This window comes from Spea bombifrons, chromosome 1 (genome assembly GCF_027358695.1).
Source record: "Spea bombifrons isolate aSpeBom1 chromosome 1, aSpeBom1.2.pri, whole genome shotgun sequence".
NCBI lineage: Eukaryota > Metazoa > Chordata > Amphibia > Anura > Pelobatidae > Spea > Spea bombifrons.
The window spans coordinates 100,067,663-100,090,636 of record NC_071087.1 but is presented as its reverse complement, the minus strand read 5'-3'; the positions used below and the strand labels follow the sequence as shown (position 1 = coordinate 100,090,636).

At 38.8% G+C, this 22,974-nt stretch overlaps 1 protein-coding gene across 2 annotated transcripts; it reads right to left on the bottom strand.

Moving 5' to 3' along the window:
- Positions 1-46: 46 nt before the first annotated feature.
- On the bottom strand, positions 47-22,974 carry LOC128496683 (zinc-regulated GTPase metalloprotein activator 1A-like). 2 transcript variants are annotated; one of them, XM_053466437.1, is made up of 16 exons: positions 22,891-22,974; positions 21,722-21,840; positions 20,731-20,817; positions 19,524-19,620; positions 19,155-19,246; positions 16,245-16,304; positions 15,748-15,785; positions 14,153-14,199; positions 13,634-13,720; positions 13,016-13,060; positions 11,258-11,314; positions 9,845-9,893; positions 2,048-2,116; positions 702-767; positions 474-603; positions 47-343 (listed from the first exon to the last, which is right to left on the bottom strand). In XM_053466437.1, the coding sequence occupies exons 2-16, from the start codon at positions 21,825-21,827 to the stop codon at positions 285-287; spliced, it is 1,089 nt and encodes a 362-aa protein (XP_053322412.1). In that variant the 5' UTR covers positions 21,828-21,840; positions 22,891-22,974; the 3' UTR covers positions 47-284. The 2 variants fall into 2 exon arrangements, with proteins under 2 accessions (XP_053322412.1, XP_053322421.1); XM_053466446.1 differs by having other exon boundaries at positions 22,877-22,951.

The following is a 22,974-nucleotide window of genomic DNA, read 5'->3' as shown; positions in this document are numbered from 1 at the left end:
TAAGGTCTATCAGCAAAAACTGATCAGATGCCCTTTTAGGGTCCAGTGGTGTTAAACATCACTGCTTATTTTATTGTCATCATAGAAAATATTAATATTGTATATATTGTCATAACTACCAGGGCCAAACATTATTAACTTACATTAGGATTTTATTTAAACAAGAATAATGTATCATACATCTGTATACATACAAACATGACAGTGGCAAAGAACCAGTTTATTATCAGGACTCCATTGATGGGGTAGAAAGCCCTCAATCGGGTGCTTCCATGAAAATCGAGTCAGGAAGTTACCACCTCTAAAAATAGCTCTTTGAGGATATCCTTATCCAAATTTCTACCTGCGGGACAAAAGTGAGATGTTCATTTACTTATGGTACCTTACTTCACTTCTGGATCTGTATACATTTTGTCATATTTGGAAGTTAAAATGCATAGCTCAGTTATATTCATATATACAAGTGATTTTACCTATAAACACCATTCTATTTATTCGTTCGGTCGAGTCTTCCCAGCTCACTGGGGTCTCTTCAAGATCGTACAACTCGTGAACTCCCTGTAGGATCATTTGGTGAGCCTTATCTTTGACAGACACCAGTCCCTAAAAAGAAAGTATAGTTAAGCACATAGTCCACTGGCTCATAGGGGCCACTTATCAAGGCCTTAGACCTATGAATCGATAATGTGTGCATACTACACCTTTAATCGTATAATGTCCATTGCGTTGCCTTTCCCATCTTTCACATTTTTTTCCCAAAGCAGATCCTGAAAAAGGTAAAAAAAAAAATATCAAACTACCTCTTTAATCCCTGTTGAGGGTTGTGGATTTGTTATATTACACACAGGGCCGGCCTTTGGGGTGTGCGACCTGTGCGACCGCACAGGGCGCCACACTCCAGGGGGCGCCGCTGCCGTGCGGTCCGACGCCACCGTAGCGTACCGCTGCCGTCAGCAGCGTACCTAGTGGGGCGGGCGGTCCGCACCGGGTGCCGCTCATCAGGGGGGCACCCGGCACCCCTCCAGAGACGGACAGCAATGTCCGCCGCTGGAGGAGCAGGCTCGCAAGGGAGCGGTATCGGAGGTCTTTAACAGACCTCCGGCTCCCTTGAGTGATTTTAAGCCGGTTCAAGGATCTCCCTTGAACCCGGCTTAAAATCACTCAAGGGAGCCGGAGGTCTGTTAAAGACCTCCGATACCGCTCCCTTGTGATCCGCGCGGCAACAGCTGCTGTGCGCCGGGGTTTGCAGTCAGATCCCGGTGCACAACACTGAAGCCGCGCCCACCGCTGTCCGTGCCCTCTGACCCGGAAGAAGACAGAAGAACTGAAGAAGAGGAGCGAAGAGAAGGAAAAGGAGCTGTAAGGAGAAAAGAGGAAAGGTAGGAAAGCATTCAGTGAGAGTGGATTGGTATGTGTGTGGATTGGTATACGTGTGGATTGGTATACGTGTGGATTGGTATATGTGTGGATTAGTGTATATGTGTGGATTGGTATATGTGTGGATTGGTATATGTGTGGATTGGTGTATGTGTGTGGATTGGTGTATGTATGTGGATTGGTATACGTGTGGATTGGTATACATGTGGATTGGTATATGTGTGGATTGGTATATGTGTGGATTGGTATATGTGTGGATTAGTGTATATGTGTGGATTAGTGTATATGTGTGGATTGGTATACGTGTGGATTGGTATACGTGTGGATTGGTATACGTGTGGATTGGTATACGTGTGGATTGGTATACGTGTGGATTAGTGTATATGTGTGGATTGGTATATGTGTGGATTGGTATATGTGTGGATTGGTATACGTGTGGATTGGTATATATGTGTGGATTGGTATATATGTGTGTGGATTGGTATATATGTGTGGATTGGTATATGTGTGGATTGGTATATATGTGTGGATTGGTATATATGTGGATATTAGTGTATACGTGTGGATTGGTATGCGGGGTTTTTTGGGATGGGGGGGCGCCAGAGGAGTAGTCCGCACAGGGCGCCAGAACACCTAAGGCCGGCTCTGAGTACACACAATGAAATGCTACCTGAATAAATAAGTTGAGTTTTTCTTCATTCACACTCCCGGCAACTTCAAATGTAACTGTGACAATGCTCTGTGAAGACAAATGGTCAGTTTCAATTAAGCAAAAACACATTTTCTAAGAAACAAAGAGTACTACATTGTTCGCCTGCTAATTAATAATTAAGTGGCAAATATTTTGCTCAGGTAGTACACACATTGAATACAGGGGTTTAAAATGATGTTACATTTCTATTAAAATGAATATATCAGCTAAATAGCATTGCTTTACCATAACAGGACAGTTACAATTTGGGAAAGTATTTTCAGAGAGGAGACTCCCCCTAAGCTTTTGAGCAAATATGGATATTAGCTATAATTCCCCATCATGGCTCAAGAATAAAAGACTGTTCTCCAAGTCTCACACTCCATAAGGTTTGTTCGGATTCATGACACTATTTGACACATCATCATATAGAGGTTGGAATAACAATGTGTCCATTCAGTTAGCTCTTCAACAGGTTCTTACAATTTGCAATTTAGATTCCCAAATTTTAACCACTGGCGAAGAAGCAGTTCACTAGAACATCAAACTTCCTTTAAACCAATTCTTTTGGGTTTTTGTTTCTTATTAGATATAGCCATAAGACGATTAGGGCATAAATCACTTGCCCCATGTAAAAGAGCTACATGACTATGACCTGCATGTTGTGAGCTGCTATTACACCTGATTGTGCAACATGCCTTAATACTGCACATGACACCGAATAGCACAGAAACTGTTTATCAGCAAATAAAATATGAGGTCATGAATAAACAGCAATTTCGGTACAAGGTGGCAAACGTGGAGAAATCAGAATTGTTATGACAATTACTCTACTACTTTGCAGTAGCTTATTGTATATAACCCTCAACACACCCAGTGTAGTTTCAGATGTTTCACATTTTTCAAAGAACAATACCATTTATATTTTGTCAGAAGCATACTGTTTTAAACCGGATGGACTTGCCTACAACTCTCATCTTCCCCTACTACAACATTATTGTGTGTCATTTAAACAACAAAGTAACCAAAGCTAAACAGAACAGAATCAACTGAACTGGGTCAGCTATGTTTAACTTTTAAGAAAGTTGCTTGTAAGTGCGTGTGTGTGTGTGTGTGGTCACTTTCATCAATTTATAAGTCTATGTTTACTATATAGAGGGAAATTGACAAATCTGATTAATGAGCCTCGACGTAACGGTTATATTTTAGAATATATGTTAGTAATATTACACATGCCTACTTAAAAACAGTGGCATCTGGAATAACGCCAGAGGCCCCACCGCTGACTGTTCCAGAGAACACCATGATTTTATCTTTTTATGCAATAGAACTGTAGTTCCACTAAGTAACTGCAAAAAGATCAATGAGGCTTTTAGTTTGGCGTTGGTCTGCACAAACACAAACTAACTGCCTATCACGTCCTTGTTAGGGTTTCTAAGCAGTCCTCACATGAGAAAATACCACCTCTCATTACACATCATCCGCGGCAATAATGTTCTTTAATCTGTCGAGTGACAAACTAAATAACATGAGCTACTCAATCAATTAGCAAGTGAGAGAAGCAATTCTGTCCGCAAAGTATCCTGTTAAATAAGCAATAATCATTTCCTCGGGAAAACACAACTGTCCTTTCACCTGGGCTTTATCTAACACCTCTAGCCTGGATTAGTTTTACGGGCTTTCTTTCACTGAAATAGGCTTACGCTGTGCACATCATGATTTAAATCCAATAAGTATGACAATTAAAGACAATCCTGTTTAGTGCTATAGCTTGGAAACATGCAAATCGCTTTAATCAAAACATAAAATCTGTTAACCAGTCCTCACACTGCAAAAGCGTCAAGCAATTGTCTGAAATGCACTGCGGGACACTGTTCTTAACATCTGCATAGCGACACATATAACATAGGCTGACCCCATTTTCACTAACCACAAACATTGTAATATATATATATTTCACAGGGCGGCTTAAAGTGCATTTCTGCCCAGGCAAATTCCCACCGGGCTGCTGGCCGACGTTGTGGGAGCATAAAAACCGAACGTGCGGCCTCTCATATTCGGTCGTCGCCCGCACCTAAATCATTTGGCGGACGCCGGATTGAAAGTGCATGAGCCACCAGTCCAGCCCTGTCCAGCCCAGCCCTGGGTGTCTCAAGTTAAAGGAGTAATCTGCTGACACATAGGGCACAGTAGAATTACCTGAAAAAAACAATATAATCTCATATTATTTATTGATTTATGTAGTACCACTATATTCCGCAGAGCTGCCCCAAGATAGCTTCCAAGTTGTATGACATGGGAGGCTGGAGCGAAGGTTGAATTATAAGAGGGATAGAAGACAGAAGGTATGGCAGTTCAGATCACTTTATATAAAGTGCATTAAGGATGAACCAAGTGCTGATAAATAATGGGATATCAGGTAACCTTATGTTAGTTAATGTAGCGGTTAAAACTACATTTAAGGCTAGTGAAAAGCTAATGAGTCACTGCCACATATCAGTAATAATAATAATCTGCCACTTAACCTAAATCCTTTTTTGTAACCTGTTTCACTAGGAATGTGTATGTGTAATAATAAGATCACGTGCTAGGCCACTGATAACTAGACAAAACCAGACAAAGGTAAATGTTCCAAATCAACTACTGTTTACTGATGACAGTTCTGCATTTAAGACTATGCTCCTCAAAGATCGTTCCATAACCCTCAACCACGGTGGATCGTTGGATCTATTTCAATTTGTGCCAGCTGACGGTATGGAATAGACGGCGCTTTCCATGGCTAGTGTTAGGATTACTGCTCTCCCAAGATGTACAGGGAGTGTAAACATCTGTCGAGAGTAAGATAGAGAGAGAGGAAGCTGTGAAACTCCAACGCAAGGTGAGTAAACTTTGAACACCCAGGATCTTAAAGGATATAAACACCTCAATAATTAATCCTAGATCACAGCCCTGTAAACACTGTCAAGAAAACACTTTAAAATTCCCAGTTTCACACTAAGTACATACACATTTGCACACAGGAAGCACAATGTACTTAGGCCACTGTTTTTCTTTCACAGATGACCCAAATGGTTTTAACAACAACCCTTTGCTAAAGGTGCCTGAGCATTAGTTACAGTTTACCGACCATTAGTATTGACATATATGGCTTTTATACATCAGTTAGCACGTAAAGATAAGCAGGTCCTAGACAAGGACATGTATATTCTATGCATTTGCTAATTAGTTTTTATTATTTGATAACAATTGTTAAGAACTATAAAAAAAACCTTTAATGTGGTAGCGTAAAATGGGACTACATAATTTAACTATGATGCAGCTTCTAGCACCCACGTCTTTTATGTTGGGATTTCTTCTGAACATTTCTTTATGTGACATGGTTTGAAGAGGCCTGAGACTCAAACCACAGTTTAAACTTTGTGTGTAAAAACTATTGTCCTAAATTAAAAAAAAAAATTAAAAAAGTTTATACTTCCAGTGTTTTATCCTCTAGTATAATGGATTCAGGACAGAAAAGGCAGATGTCTGCTCCCATCTGGCATCAATCTAAAAGGTGTGGAGAATATAGATGAACCAGCAATTGTGGACTTAAATAGATCCTTTTGTAGGTGGCAACTTTTCACCTATGGAACGTGCAAGCCAACTGGCTAAGAAATGTATGGATGAAAGGGTATTTAAATATTTAAAAATATTTATAATCGCCACCTCCTTATCTCACTGCTGGCATTAAGCCGGTATAGAGAAAATAGCTACCAACATGGCTGCCAAATGGGCTGCACAAAAATGCTCAGAACCCTCTCCACTGGACAGAAGGTATTCTTGGTGATTGAACACACAATGTTCAGGCGCACACGCAGTGCTCACACAGGAACAGGCAGATTTCAGGTGAGTTTAACTTCTTATATATACATTTGCAACCGATGTTGTGTGTCATATTTACTTGCAGTGCATAGTTACAGTTCATTCCACACCTTTTTGGATCACAGGTCTATTTGACACATCCAAGAGGAGACTGCAAGCCATAGGCAAGGTGGTTAAAACAACCCGTCTTTAGTACTTATGGCTTTACTATTCAGCTTAGATTTTGGATGGCTCAATGAGCCAAACATGGGGTCTAGCTTGCCCTGCATCAGAGAAGGCCCACTCATTTCTAAAAACAATCTCTGAAGATGCTTTGCTCCCAGCCTTCTGTTCAGAACATTGAACTGTTTAGAACTTTGTCTGGATATAGCGCCTACCACCCAGGTACCATAACAAAAGCATTATGGTCGTGGTCAATATGAGGAAATTTTCAGTCAATGTTTGAGACTTTCTTCAAAACTTCACAGCAACTAGGAAGCCCAGGATTGTTAGGTGGTCCTCATGGCCATGAAATTATGCTTTCTAGGGCTATTACTCAACATCACTGTTACTAGCTTTCAGACTCATAGCTCCTCTGACTATTGTTTCCCAGTGGGCTCTTTATTTTCAACTTGTCATTTTCTCCTTTACTATTTTTCTTTTACCTTTAATGGATTTGTGTAAATCAGTCTCTAGATTACAATATAATAAAGTAATAATAATAAAGAAGGCACAAATGTTTCTATAATCTTTAAATACTGTTAGTCCAATAAAAAAGGTATTACAAGATTCTGCAACATTCTGTTTTTTTGCATTCGTATACACTGGACTAATACGGCTACCCCAAACTACAGTATAATCTTCCCAAGATGTATAATATGTCGCACTCAGTGCCTATTTGCTGTCCTTTATGGGTATTCTTCTAATTTTAGAAATTAAAAAACATTTTTTAAAAAAAGTAAATTGACTACTGAAAACCAAATATATACTATAAACACTTGAAAATGCGCACAAAGTGATATTCTCTGGGTAAAAAATATAATTTCAGCAACTTCAGCACACATAAATGAAGTTGAAAACGTTCCTTATGTTTCCGACACACCCCCACGTTTGACTAAAAACTCTTCTGAGGTGAAACCAGAAAGAGTGGTATAGAATTTCTTGCACAGTGGTAGAATTTACCATAAAAATGGTAATGCTATTCAGATTCAGTGCTGGGTGGTACATTGTGATGCTAAAATGACCATTTCCAGAAGATTATTTATTTTGCCCCTACATTGTTTTTTGTTTGTCCATGTTTAGCTCTTCGAGGTGTTGACTTTCAAAAAGAGTCATTACAATGTAAAAAGGACAACTGGCTGTTTCTCAGCAAGCGTTCCCTGTGTGATAATTGTATGTTCCCAAACTCATAGTAAACACTTGGCCTTTCACAGGACTTATTTAAAAACAAGTGGACCCTTAGACATAGCCTTGTTCTTAGTGTAATTATATTGTATGGGGTTCAAGAAGGGACGGGACGCAACTTTGTTAGCTTCCATCCCCAAAAGTACAGAAAGAACAAAAGCTATCATTGGATATCACGTATACAAACTTCTCAGGGATGGACTAATTGCTATTTTAGGCCTTCCAAGCATGTACGTAGTTTGCTTTCAAGAATGGCAATATATTACTTGATTTTGCAGGTTAATAAACCCACTTATGAAATCACCTATAATAAACTCCTTCTCCTAGGCCAATGGTTTATGGCTATTAAGAAATTGTTGTTAATACCCCCATGCAACACCTTAATCTTGTATTCTAGCATCACTATTTGTTTTCTAATTCAGTAAAATTTTTATGCATACTGTACCAAAATATGGGGTATACAAATATATATATATACATATATATATATAGTAAAGCTGTGATCCCCAGTGTATAAAAGTTTTTATGTCCAGGAAATAGGGCAAACTTCAATCCATACTTTACTGCCTATGGGGTAGTCGCTCATAAGAAGAAGAACAATTCACTCTTCCCACTTTGCACCACAACTGCAATTTATAAGTTACTCATGAAAGGTTCTGAAATATTTCATAGGGTGGACACTTCCACCATGAGTACGAATACTAGTCATTAATACAAAATAAATCTTAGCCATTCATCGAATTATATATCCTTTCAGTATTCCGTTTAAACAGCCTTATCCCTAGACACCATGACCTATACCTTCTTTGGCTAACATTTCTTCTTCTCAACGGATACATGGCTGGCATCAGACTACGTGCCCAGACAATGCAGATATAGAAGCATTTGTAACAGCATGGGGTGCACTCCCTGTGTTTGCTTGGGCAAAGTACTCCCCATCTGCTTTTATCTATAGGAGTTCTAGAACTAGGTAGGTATCAATGAACAGTTTCTCCCAAAGAATGCTTGGCTCTGATTAGCTGGTAGATCTTCTACTTGTATGTTAATTCAGGGTCTGGATACAAACAGAGTTGGAAAAACGGGATATTGCTTTAAGTACAAAACAAAAGAGCAAAGGGTTCAAAACATTCATATTGAAAACAGGACTTGTATTAAAAAGTGCAGATCACTCTTAGCTGCACCTTCCTGTAACCTAATGACTTTAAGTAATTAAGTAACTGCTCTCCAACAGATCAGCAGTAGGATCAATGAGTCTTTGTTATATCTGTTTGGCTGGCATAGGTTGATTACACAGAGGTAACTGGGTAAAATGTTACATTGGGTATAATGTATGGATCGCTGGAAGTGGCAGTTATTTATGCAATGAACCACAAGAGCAATGAGGCACATATCACGTTGTAGTGGGGCAGAATAGTTTAGCTTGAGGATTTTGCATCAGTGCTGATATCTATTATTATTTATTGACTTATAAAGTGCCATTGTAGTCCGCAGCGCTGTACAATGGGTAAACAAGACATAACAAGCAGCCCATCGCATAACTGTAACAGAAACAAAATATAAGGAGGACCCTGTTCAAACTAGCTTAAAATCTATATCTTCTATGCCATGCATACAAGATGTTTATTGGCACTGCTGGCGATACACTGACAGATTAAGTGTTATGTTTGTCCTCACCCCATTCCTTCAAGATTTTAAGCTTGCGAGCAGAATAGTCTGTCAATTCTAGTCTTGTCATAATCCTTGAATATATGTATTGTAAGAAGTGCTGCGTACATTGTTGGTGCATAAAAGATAATAATAATAATAATAGTGCCAGTCACACCTAAAGCCCAGCAATGATCAGAAGAGCAGAGACTCTGGAATGTTTGACCAGACCCTGGTGGCTGACAACGCATACTGATCAGTATGGGATCAGCTACAGTAAGGTAAGAATGGGTATATGTTATGTTTAATAAACATGAAAGAAAAAAAAAAGTAAAACAATAGAGCCAGACACCTTGTATCCCTTGTAATTTACTAGGATTTTTTTTAAAATAGTGTAAAATGTAAGGGAGTGTTTTGTTAAATGTACTTAGTGGATGTTGCTTTCTTATTCCCCTTTTCTGCGGCACCCAAGGTTAAAGCCTTGCTTTAGCTGAAAAAGATAGTTAATTAGAATCACAGTAACAGCTATTTAATCATAAAAGCCACTTCTTAAAGGGGAACTCATCATTTTGTATTACTAGTATCAGATTTAAACAGTTTTTACAACACTTTGCTGAGTTATTGAAAAAAAATATCTACTTTTCACATGATGTACTGTTTTACTGTTCTAGAAAACCAACCTGATTCCTTATCATAATGCCTCGAGGTACACAATAGAATGGCTTAGTCTTAATCACACAGCCTGACACTGTGACTTGGGATGTCTGGGGAGGAGCGGGCCTCATTATCATTGCCGTAAAGAATCGGCTCACTGTGGTGTTTGAGCAGGGAATATGACATGCTTTACAACACTGCAAATTCAGCAGCATACAAAACCAAAGTCATTACCTTATCGAGATGCGGATGGGTTGCGTCAGTAATAAACTTGTTCTGCAAACTGAAGCAAACATCAGTCATGCATGTGCACATTTAAACAAGAATCAGTATTGTAACAGACAGATATGAACACAATACAATATCACACGTTACAATAAATGAGACTTTATTTCCGCAGTTGAAAATATTTTCAGCAATTTTCGAAAAAACACCAAATGAAGCGTGGTAAAATTATCGTATGTGGCTTTTCCTTAGAGTTTAAAATTTTAAATATGGCGGTGTTTATTGGCACAATAATAGCCAAATGGCTAAAAGGGCACAGCGTTCTTGTAACTTTACGAGGCCACTGATCATAAAATAATGTATAAACCCGAAACCAGTTAAGACTATTGGCAATCTTTTGAAGGCATAGCATAGGGCAGTAGCACAGAGTTCCCAGTGTTATGTTACACCACGTCAGTCAGCTAAACCAGGCCTATTTCTAGCAGCGACTAGTAGTGTGGTCAAGATTAAAGGGTTCTCTAGAGATGAAAGGGCATGCGAGTGTGTGAAGTGTCTAATACCGGGCCCGGCCACCAACAATATATTGAATACTGGTATATTTATGTGGCCCTCTTCTAAACTGGAGAACGGAGGTGCTGTTCCTTACCAGTCAGATCTGTTTTGTATGACTGCTCTAGTCTTGCGACTAACTATAATCCCAATGACTTCTGAGTACCGCTCAACTCTTCAGTTTAAGTGATGCTAAAGAAGTCCAAAGAGAAGATTTTTATTCACTTCAAGCATTCCCCCTCAAAACGGAACTAGTTAAATATGATTCTTAACCAGACAATAATGACCAGTTCATGTAGGGATTTGCCAACCAAATATTGTGAAACAGATTACATCCTTGTCGATTGTAGCATATACTGATCTCCAGGGGAGGGCGGCGAGAATTTCTAAACATCTGCAAAGGTTTTGGAAAATCTGTCGGGGGGTAAATTGGTAACAGTGGGCTTAAAAGAAGGGAGGGAAAGTGTATGTGTAGACAAGCTGCTGTATTGAAAAGGGCTCTGCATGGGGTTTGTGGCAGGAGTGGTGTCACATCTAATCCCACACATCTGGTTAATCTTGAAAGAATTGCCCTAGCTTTTTTAGTATCTGCATTCAGAGTAAATCCACGCCAAAAAAAAATCACATTTTTAGATTAGTAAATAGTGGTGTACACAACACAAATACTGTACTCCTCAGAACCACTGGGTAGTCACAATACTTCCTGGACTTCGTCATTACTAATATTTACTGTATAGAAATAAAACTTACTGCTGTTGGAACAGCAAAAGAACACAAATGCAGGTCAGCCATTAACATTCTGATACAGCAATATGTGGAGAAATTGGTGCTTTTTGATATAATACATTTAAAAAAAAAAAAAAAAAAACGTACCTTTCCCCAAATGTGCTGTCAAAAGCATGTAAATCTAAGATTTCTGTTAAATCAACTCTGGAAAGAACAGAAGGAGAACAAAATAAATTAAACTGCAAAAGCAGGAAGAGGATTCATATCTCAAGTCAAGACGTAAAGGGGATTAGATGACAGCAGAGGCCAGAGTCTTCCAACCCACAAGAGCCAATAATTTAACGTGAATGAGTTGTGATTCAAAATAATATATACTATAAAACGGTCACATTGGAAGCACTTGAGGATTTGTCAACATACTGGACTAGATAACAGTCAGTATTATGTTTACTTCCCAGTATGTTGCAAATACAGATTTTAAGTATAATCAATTTAAGCAATGTCACCATAAGAACTCTCAGCGTTTGACCCGGATTCTCAGGGTCTCAGGGCGAAGGGGCAGATTCTCAGGGTCACATGGTACAGAATCGACTCCCTCCTATTCTATTCAGCTGCGATCATATATAAGACTCCCAAATAGGTGCGTTTGCTACTAGTATGTTATGTTGCTGTCCCTGCTTGAAAGCAGGTGACACAATTACATGTATCTTTGAATAATGACCAGTCAAGTTTTCCAAGAGGACCTGTATTAGAGCCACGTGGTTAATACATTTGGTGAGTCACCAAACGTTGCATTTTCCTTAGGTACCTTGTTTGGTCCCTATCAGTTCTATTCTTCTTCTTCTGTATACGTGTAGTATACTGCTGCTCCTCAGTAAGTATACAGAAAAAGTATGCTATGCAGCTAAACACATTTCGTTTGCTGATCACACCATTCATTAGTATAATTCCTATGCCTTTGTTCAGCATCGCCTATTTAACGAGAAAATTGCTTTGCACGCTGCTTGCTCTTCTTCAATACAGTGGGGAAGCATCAAGAACATTGATTAGGTATTCAATACAAAAGTCTCCGACACAACATGAGATTATCCCACGTAAACGCGGCATGATGTGCCGCAATGGAAAATCGTGGAGGCCCCTCAAAGGCAAGACCCTTCTAAGAAGGAAGTAATGGTTTAAAGACACAAAATAGCAGCGTACTGGGATTAACGTAACAGCAAAAGACTGCTGCCATCTATACAAACTATACAATAATCACTACTTTACATAGAACTTTGAGAAGGTAGTACTATGAAATGCTACAAAATATTTACCATATTATATACACTTCCTGGCAGATTTACCGAACTAGAATACTCATGATCATTATAAGAAGCGCATCACAACAAATTAACTATTATTTTATAAGATTGTAGGCTTGCGAGCAGGGCCCTGTTCACCTAATGTATCGGTTTGTCTTAGTCCGTCAGTTCTAGCCTTCTCATACCCCTTAAACATATGTATTGTAAGAATCACAGCAAAAAACTAATGGCCCTATATAAATAAAAGATAATAATAATAAAGTGTCCTGGACATAGGACACAAAGAAAAGTAAATATTTAAAGAATGTTATTAAGGAAACACTAGCAAAGCAAGTAATAAACTACCTATAGTTAAACAGACACCTTTTTTTGCAATTCTTGATAAATATGATTTGATGACTAAGAAGTCTGTTACAGACAAATAATTCCTCATTCATTCATGTAGGTAACAAAAATTAATTTAATTCTGACGCATGGAACATCTGTGGTATTATAGTCTCTTTAATTCTGGATAATTAATATTATTACTATATGATATATATGTGTTCCTCTTTCATCTGTGAAGTCATACATACTATGGCAAAAAGTAACACATTTTTATTACCTTGAACGTTGGGTCTTCAAAATTTTCACAACTCCGTTGATTGACCTCAACAAAAAAGAGGAATGGTTGAAATCTAAATTATTAGGATAAATGTCTGGGACAGTTTAATATTACATATTGTCTCCTGTTGGTTCTTGCTCAGGTGGCTTCTCCAAAAAGAGCATTTACAGCGTTATTTCTGGGTAGCCCTTATGGGGTGTTCAGGCAGACCACTGTGGTCCATCTGCCAGCTATAGACCCAATCCAAAAAGTTGACTAAAGTAGGAGTTTGCAGGACAGTTACAGGTTCAACATGCGGACTTTACTATGCATTATGAATGGCTACCCCAAGTGAGCTTCACATGCAAGATGATTGTGGTTTGCCCTGTATAATTCATTGTTAAATCAGTGAGATTTCTTGTAACCCTACTAAGTACTAGTCATTGTTAAAAGACACAGGAAGGATATTTTTGTGTCCTGGTTCTATGGTTGCAACAATTAGGATGTTTCCAACTCAGACACAAAAAAGAAGCTTGATGCAACATTTTTGTCCGATACTAATAGTAAAAAGTGATGTAAGTGGTCCAAGTTAGACATAATTCATTTTCTAGAGATGACATAAAAATACACTGCACTTACCTAGCAGCAACTATTACGGCTTCCAGTTCCTGCTCAGACACCAAATCAACCTTGTTGATGATGATGACATCAGCTAGGGCAACCTGCCTAAATGAAGAAAAAAACTACATTCATGCTGTTTTACAATAAAACGTGATACGTTAGATTAAATCATTTTTCTAAAAGTGTCCCTATTAATATTTTTACAATACGGCTAAAATTCTTCTTTTCGCAAAACTCCCCCAACCCCTAGCAAATGTTCTACGTGCAGAGCACAGCTATCCATGTGGAAAAAAAAAGCCCATCTAACAATAGCTACACTATTAAAAAAAAATATATATATATATATCTTGAATGTATTTGCACTGGACTCCACTGGAAAAATACTCAGGTTTCATTAGGTGCATTACTTAATATTACTGATATAATTGTAATGTTTTTTTTTACTTTGCTTTACTCCCAGTTAAACCAAATTCCATATACTGTATATGTTTTAGCTTTCTAAAAGAGCTAATTGAAGACAATATAAAAAGTTCTTACCGGGCTGCCTCATTTATAAGACCCTCTGTTTTTTCTTCTGTCAGATGCTGATTTTAATAGAGTAAAAAGAGAAACATGATTGTGTGTACATTATATATACACACACAATTTTATATATATATATATATATATATATATATATACACACACACGCATTACACATATAGGGCTAGTAACTATAATAATAAGAGATTTTTTTTTGTTCTTCATAAAAATTAAAGGTGGTGTTCCCTTTACACAAAACCTCAACTGCAGTATATTATCAAAGAAACCTTAGCAGATCTGACATTTTATTCATGTTTAATCGTGTGAAAACGCAAAATCAGTTTTTATGACAAGAAATATCAGTGCCTGATTTATTAAGTGTTTTCTGCAACCAAACAAATAAATAAGTAAAGAATAATTTCTGGAAAAGTTCTGGGTATTCAACAGTACTAGGAAAGATGCTTCTAATTCTGCATTCAGTGGCAGAAATGGTAAATTCAGAACGGCAGCTTTAACAACAGAGCTTCAACTATTAGAAAACATCAAATAAAAATAGTCTAAACCCTGTAACAGGATTTCATTCATGGTGCCACAAAAAATTGACAAGATATTTTTTTTTACCATAAAGCCCAGAAAAGAAAGACTGGATTTTTCTATAAAGCTGTGTTAAAGTTAAATCCCCTCTCTGTAAATCTTTGGATAACTATTCCAAAGCATTTACCCATGTAAAAAAATGCATTGTTAAATGTCTCAGTCTATGGCAGCTGTCATGTCAAGCTGTCCAATCTTTGGGGGGAAAAAAAAGAAAGAATATGTCTCCCGTTGACAACCCCATTAGAATGATCACCAATGATATCAATTACCGCTTCAGTTTCAATTTGGCTAGGTGCTTATACAGCCGTGTCTCTCAGACAGGTCTAGGGCGATCAGGGCCTTTCGAGCATGACACCCTTTAAATTGATCCCTATTCTTCTGGTGTCAGGCCTCGAGACAAGCCCAGCAGTTCGTCAATTGAGGTCAGCCTCGTATGCGACTGAACTGAAGAAGTCAGCACATCTTATTTCAGACACGGGGATAGTTCCTTTTTACCGAGCTTGCTGGACACTTTCAAAATATAAACTCTAATTGAAAGCCTGGCGGCAGAGATGAATAATAAAAAAGGCTCACAGAGACCCTTAACTGTGTACAGGATTTTGACAACTGTATTGCCTTTTATCTGGACTACAAGTAAGCGTATACATAAAATCCATTCATAACATTATTCTGACTCTCAGCAAAGCACAAGGATGATCTAAGGATGATCTAAGGATGATCCAAGGATCAACGGAACAAGGCGTATATATATATATATATAAAGTAGTTGGACTAACTAGAAGGTTAAGCCATATTGGTTCATATCAATGCTGTTATGGGAGAAGATAAGAAGAATGCCACAGGGGTACACACACCATTGAAACCTATTATGTGAGGTTACAAAAAATGGCACTTTTTTTTAAAGAAATTTTCTTTATAAATTCTAGTAGGATGTGTGGTTACAAATATTTTCTATATGTTCATATGGATCTCATAATCAATCAAGATTAAGTACATACACACAATGAGCTTCCTACCTGTATGGCGTACTTGGCATCGATAACCGTTACAATGCCTGCAAAAGGCAAAGATGTTGAGCAGCGTACATAATACGGACCCGATAATCAACAGGTGATTTTTACAGAAAAATACTACATTACATAAATTTAAGAATACTTCCACTTGGGGACGCTCATATAAGATTCAATGAAAGAATAAATAAAATAATAATAGTGTAGACTGTTGTGATAATTCTCAATAATAATATAAGTCATTCGTTACACTCACAATAGAACCGAGATTTTTCAGACTTATTCTCAATTTCTAGTGAATCTCGATAGGCTAGGGATGAGTACAGCTATAAGCACTGAGCACTGGCCCCCCAGGTATTAATTGGAAAGTTACCTGAGACTGCTGCTCACTCATTGTCATTGTGTGCAGGATCGGTGCAATAATTCACAGACACTCGTAATTATGACACCATTTCCAATTATCTGACTGACCCCCTGAACACAAAATAAAGGCACTTCCTTACCATCTAAGTATATGTCGCTTCCCAACTCAGCATCAACCCAAAACATGGAAGCCACTGAACCTGGAAGAAATATACAGCTCATAAGAATTACACCGATTTAGAATGAGAGACTATTCCGTCCGATGCAAGAAATACAGGCAATCAGTGCGCCGAGTGTACCTTTCACGCATTGCGCTAGCGGTGAGTAAGGTTTGTGTTTGATATTACTGTATTGGTTCAAGTAAAGATAGCCTAAAGAAGTTGTGACACATTTATTATATACCGTATTTGCTCGATTATAAGACGACCCTGATTATAAGACGACCCCCCAAAATCTGAATATTAACTTAGGAAAAAAAGAAAAAGCCTGAATATAAGACGACCCTAAAGGAAAAAAGTTTTACCAGTAAATGTTAATTCATGTAAACTATTTTTTTTAATAAAAGCTATGATTGAGAAAAATATTTTTTTTGTTTTTATTTCCTTGTATTTTCCAACCTGCCCCCAGTTACGCACATCTGCCCCCAGGCTTGCCACACCAATATGGCACTGTGGCCCATGATATGCCTTTTAACCCTCTATATGCCACTGTGCCCCATGGTATGCCTTTTGACCCCCTATGTGCCACTCTGCCTCCAGAAATGCCTTATACCCCTATATCCCATTCTGGCATTTAGGGGGTTAAAATGCATATTATGGGGCAGAGTGGCATATAGGGAGGTATAAGGCATTCCAGGAGGCAGAGTGGCATTAAGGGAGTTAAAAGGCATTATATAGAGCACTCTGCCTCCAGAAATGCCTTATACCCCTATATGCCACTCTGGCATTTAGGGGGTTAAAAGGCATATTATGGGGCAGAGTGGCATATAGGGAGGTATAAGGCATTTCAGGAGGCAGAGTGCACTATTAAATGCCCCCTTAACGCCACTCTGCCTCCTGAAATGCCTTATACCTCCCTATATGCCACTCTGCCCCATAATATGCCTTTTAACCCCCTAAGTGCCAGAGTGGCATATAGGGGTGTAAGGCATTCCAGAAATGCCCTACACACACACACACACACACACACACTTACTTACTGGTGCTTCCAATTTCCTGCTGTATTGCCGGGGCAGCGGGTTGACGTCTCATTCCGCGGCAGCCGGAAGGAGGTGGAGTTGGCAGCGGGGGTTTGTATGCGTCCGTCGCAAATACCTTCCCCGGCTGTCAGAGATCCAGGAACTCTGGAACTCTGATCTCTGACAGTCGGGGAAGGTATTTGCGACGGACGCATACAAACCCCCGCTGCCAACTTCACCTCCGGAAGCACCGGTAAGTGTGTGTGTGTGTGTGTGTGTGTGTGGTGGGGGGGGGCGACGACAGGAGGATCCAGGTCCCCTGCAGCGGTGCGGGGGATCTGGATCTTAGTCTCCTAATCAGACCTCTATTTGAGGTCTGATTAGAAGACGACCCCGATTATAAGACGAGGGGTATTTTTCAGAGCATTTGCTCTGAAAAAAACCTCGTCTTATAATCGAGCAAATACGGTATTTTATCTTTCGAAAAAACGAACTACTCTGTGAAAGTACCGCATTCTAAACATCTTCAGGTTATCTCTGCTTTTTCTTTCTTTCCATAAATTGCTATATTTTTTCCTTCCATTCACAGCTATGACACAACAATGTCAGGATGCATACATCCTATCTTGAAAAGACGGCTTAACAATTGCAAAGGGCTCGACCTTTAAATATAATTCAATAAGCACAGCCCGCTCAGCTCATTGCAGCAGCTGCCTTGTTTAACTGTCTGTGAAAAGGGGAACCGAACCATTTGTTTTCGGATGACCTGAATTAGCGTGTTTCATCGCAGCAACATGACAGCGAGGGAAAACAGCGACAGCAAACAGAACTTTTGCACTTGCCGTCAAAGGCCTTACCGGCTCACACATGATAAGGCTGTCCGAACGAATGAAACACAAGAGCGGAGGCAACGATAACAGGACTCACTGAAATGTCTGCTGCCGTCTCTTTGATAAGATCAGATGTGGTCCTCCGGCAATCACTTTGTGTCAACATCCCAATACCTGTCAGCTACTCTCAATGCTTACCCATGCAAGACGCAGCAAGAGCCACCGGGCATGATAGCTTCCTGATATCTATTGATTTATTTTCCAAAAAGCTTAACAGTTTCCAATTTGGCTGGAGCGGGGGTTTGCGAGTAACGGAGGCTGAATCAATGTCCCCTCTTTTCAAGGAAATTACTTTGGCAACGACAATTATTTAGCTTTGGGCAAGAGGGTGTCAAGTTGTTGAATGAGAAATAAGTGGAGTGTCAATAAGGATTCCTTGCCCGTGACGAGGTGACAAGAGTTCCCTAAATTCTAAGGACAAAAGCACATAATAAAAGTGCAATTAACTTAACACTGTAGTCTTGATTGTCTTAATAGGTCTACATGGGGGATAAAATGAGATTTTCGCATGGCTGACCAGCTGAAATCATGACATACGTATTTCAATTACCTATAGTAGAAAAGTCACACCAAAAGGCAGACATATGTGGTCCAATTCGCAGCATTTTAAAGCTGTTTTTTTCCTAATGCATGGTTTTAACAAATCTAAGCTTCTTTTAGGATACCTATAAGGTCAACACTTTTTGAGAGTTATTTTTACCCATTAATTTGGTTTATACACCCCCATCTCCTACTACATAATGTGGGTAAAATAAATTGGGTGCACTTTAATCTATACACTATACATTATTTGGTATTAACAAGGCCGTTTTCCTAAATAAGAACAGAAAACACTACATCACAAAGTATGAAGCTCAGACCAAAGCACATTTTCCTTCATAAGAACACGTTTTGTTATATATATTGTTTTCTCACTACTACGTTATGCTATACATGCCATTACGCATAACCGCTAATCCTGCACAAAGTGCTGGCAGATGTACCTGGATCGGCCAGTCCTGTTGTCTCCAGCAGTATGTAGTCAAACTTCCCTTTCTTCTGCATTAGATTCTCGATAGCTTTCAGGCCATTATCTCTACAGCAAAAGAAATAGAAACGGAACACGAAAGAGACCGACATATAACCAACGAAGCAAACACGGTCTTACTGATATGAGAGATTAACATGAACACATTAATGCTTTTTCATGCATTTGTACCTGGGATACACATTGTATTTAAAAATTGGACTTCACAATACTATTGTTTACATGAAACTATGCAGATCACTGATTAGTATAAAGGACTCTTCAGTCTTTGGTTAACATAGTGGTCAGGAGAAGCCTTGGCTACAGCGCCTAATACATTCCTTACTTCACAGAGCAGCACAGACAGCCATTCCTCAATTCCAGCCACTCCTCGTACAGCTCACCAGCCTGACTGATGGCCAAAGATTTTTCCACAGCACTACCTGCAGAGCATAAAACATGGGGTATTATATTAACGTCATGGAGTTTGCCATGCTAGAGTGACTCACGTTAGCGCATGATCTGTGCCGCAGATCCTCTAATATAGCACTCCCACCGCCGCCTACTATAGCCCCCAGACACATTATATGCACGCTTTTGTGCATTCAATGACTTGGCAGACTCTTAAATTGCAAGCCAATATGCGGACACATGTAGGCGCTGATCACGTGAGTTATGTAGTGCTCATGCGACCCCGTCACTGAGGAACGACCTTCACGAAGTGTATGCTGCATAATGCAGTATGATCTCCCACAGTCATGCCTATTAGTCTGCGCTCCTCTTCCAGAAGGGTCAAATCTTTGTGGACTACATATCCCATGATCCTCAGGCTGCCTTAAGGTTGACTGGGATATGTTGTTCCTAAAGATGTGCTTCTCATCTCTGAGCCACTGACTGAGACTAAGTGAGAATACAAGATTTTGTACACATGAAATTTGAATTAAATTACCGCCTCACATTACTACCCACAGTCCCACTATTGTACATAAATGTTTTTTCCCAATATGGTGGTCTTCTTATATTCAGGCTTTTTCTTTCAATAAGATTCTGTTTGAAGGCTTGTCTTATAATCGAGCAAATACAGCATATATATACACACACAGCGCTACGGAATTTGACGGTGCTATATAAAACAATAACTTATATATATATATATATCTATATCTATATATATATATATATATATATAGATATAGATATATATATATATATATATATAAAATACACATATATATTATCAACATAGGGAATCAGAGTATCCCTAATCCTAGCTAATAAATGCTTCTGTAGGTTTAACTGACATTATCATTAAGACAAATTGGGTTGTATTGTACTGTGTGCACACAGTACATCACTAACTATTTATAAAATGGCATTCACATTTTGTAGACTATATAACTATGGTCATACAGTGCAGTTAAGGGTCGAACCAACAAACCATATTTATTTGAAAACTAGATCAGATTATTTCACTTTTAGAACATGTACTTTTTTGCATCATTTCCTTTGGAGGAAAATTCCATAGTTCTCTATTAAAGTTTCGTTTTATTTACCTTCCCCGAATTCATTGATGATAACTGCAATCCTTTTGTTGTGTTGTTCAGTCAGAATGTAGTTCAAAAGAGTGGTTTTCCCTGCACCTAAAATATACACAATATCTAAATAAATATACCATATACATAAAACTATAAGCGTACTTTTTACTGTGAAATCGTATTCTGCCCCCCCCCGACCCAGGTGCTGCTAAACCCAATATAAAGATATCTGAAAATAAGCTAAAATCAAGGTACAAAAACGGTAAGTTGATCAATAAAAGCAACAGTAACATCCCAAATAGTAAGCAACACAAAAAATAAATTACTAATCAACATGCTGTATTTAATGTCTCCACTAGCAAAGGGTCAAAGTTATAAGCCAAAACATTGCAAAAAGCTAAGAGAACATTTTAGAGTATCTCTATAATTTTATCTGTTTGTTATTCAGCCAGTTTCCGCATTCTATAGTTTTTCTGTACACAAAGTGGTAATCTTATGGTATCTGCATGCAAATAAAATAAGAGTAACATAGCAAAGACACAATACACAAAATAAATCACCTAACATGCTATATTTTATGACTCCACTAGAGGGCAGAGTGCTAACACATAAATGGTCGAAGCTAACATAGAACATAGCATTTGACAGCAGGTAAGAACTATCTGAACCATTTAGTTTGCCCATTTCTTGCCCATAGCTTCATGCCCGTCCATTGCATGTATACGTTATTAATTTCCCTCACTGTATTAGCCTCTACCACTTATGCTGGGATACTATTCCACCGTCTCCTGCATGCATTATAATGCTGGGTAATTTCTACATTTAATATTGTTTCTGTACACAAAGTTGAAATCTTAAGACTTTCAAGAAAGCTATCTACATGCATAATTGATACTTAGTTACATATAATTCATGTTATTATTATTACATACTTGTCAGATATTCTAGTTACAAAACCTAATGATAACCCGATGCTCATCCGAAGGTCTGTTGAGTTAATTTTGCATACCAAGGTAGCCTGTGATGATGGTAACGGGTATCTTGGCCTCTGGCTCATCAGATGGTGCTATGTCAGTTATAGGCACAAGTTCTGGGCAGTCTTCATCTTCCTCCATGGAGGCTCTGCTTCTATGAACAGAAAACATAATAATAACTCCAATCAAAGTCCAGTCTTATTGATTCCTGCTATGTAGTAGAAGTAAGAAGGGGTTAAATACTGGAAAGTCCTTGAAAATACTACGGTTATTCTACTGACCTTATTTATTATAAAATCTGGTCCCATATTATAGGGGGACCGAAATGCATCTGTGTGATCTCGGTTTTTTGTAACCCCAGAAGTTTTGAGGATCCATACAAGGTGAGCAAAAGCCAGCTTGCAAAATAGTAAGCCCATAACTTATTTAAGATCGAAGAAACTCTATTCCGCACCCTCCTCTCGCCTGGATCTCCACTGCAGCCAGAGGACTCCTGATGACTAGGGATAGTCCAGGCTGTCATTAGATCATTTCTAATTAGTTTAGCCCAGGAAAGGCCCCTCTAAACACAAAGCAGATACAACGCCCGTGACTCGTTATTTAATCTGCAAACAATAAGTGATATTTGGTAGGCGGATGTGGCTGCTAAATGGCATGATGACCGGCCAGATTAGACATTTGATCCTGGCTACCAGCCATAAAGTTAATTTTAACAATTCACTGCTGGGGAAAACTATATTCTAGCTGTCCTAGAAGACAGGTATATTATTGGGTGCACCTATAGCACAAGTCTAATGATCACTGTGAATTCTATAGGCTCCCTGAATTAACCCCAGTGGTTCCTGTTGCATCTATGTCACTAGTAATCATCCTCCCCTTGTCTCTACATTATTTGTCTTAGGCTGGTCAGATAAAGTCATAGCGGTCTAGTGTTAAAGCCTCTCTTTTCTTGCATGGACCTTAAAATGAATCTAAGAGGACCTTAGTAAGTCATTGGACTGTCCCTAAAATAGACCTGCTTTTCGTGATGTCCAGAAACGGTTCTCTTTCCCTTTTGATACTAAAAGTGACCGGAGATCATAGAGACATAAGATGCTGTCCCCTCCATTATTAGTGTAATTGATGGCTCCCCATAGCCACTCGGCTCCCCAACTTCAACACACATATATTGTATTAAGAGGCTCAATTACTAAGTGCTGCATACATCACCCGGGTCACCGCTGCCCGATGCAGGTAAGAATCCCAGCTCCGGGTCCCATGTGCAGTGACAGCGGACAGCTACTTCCGG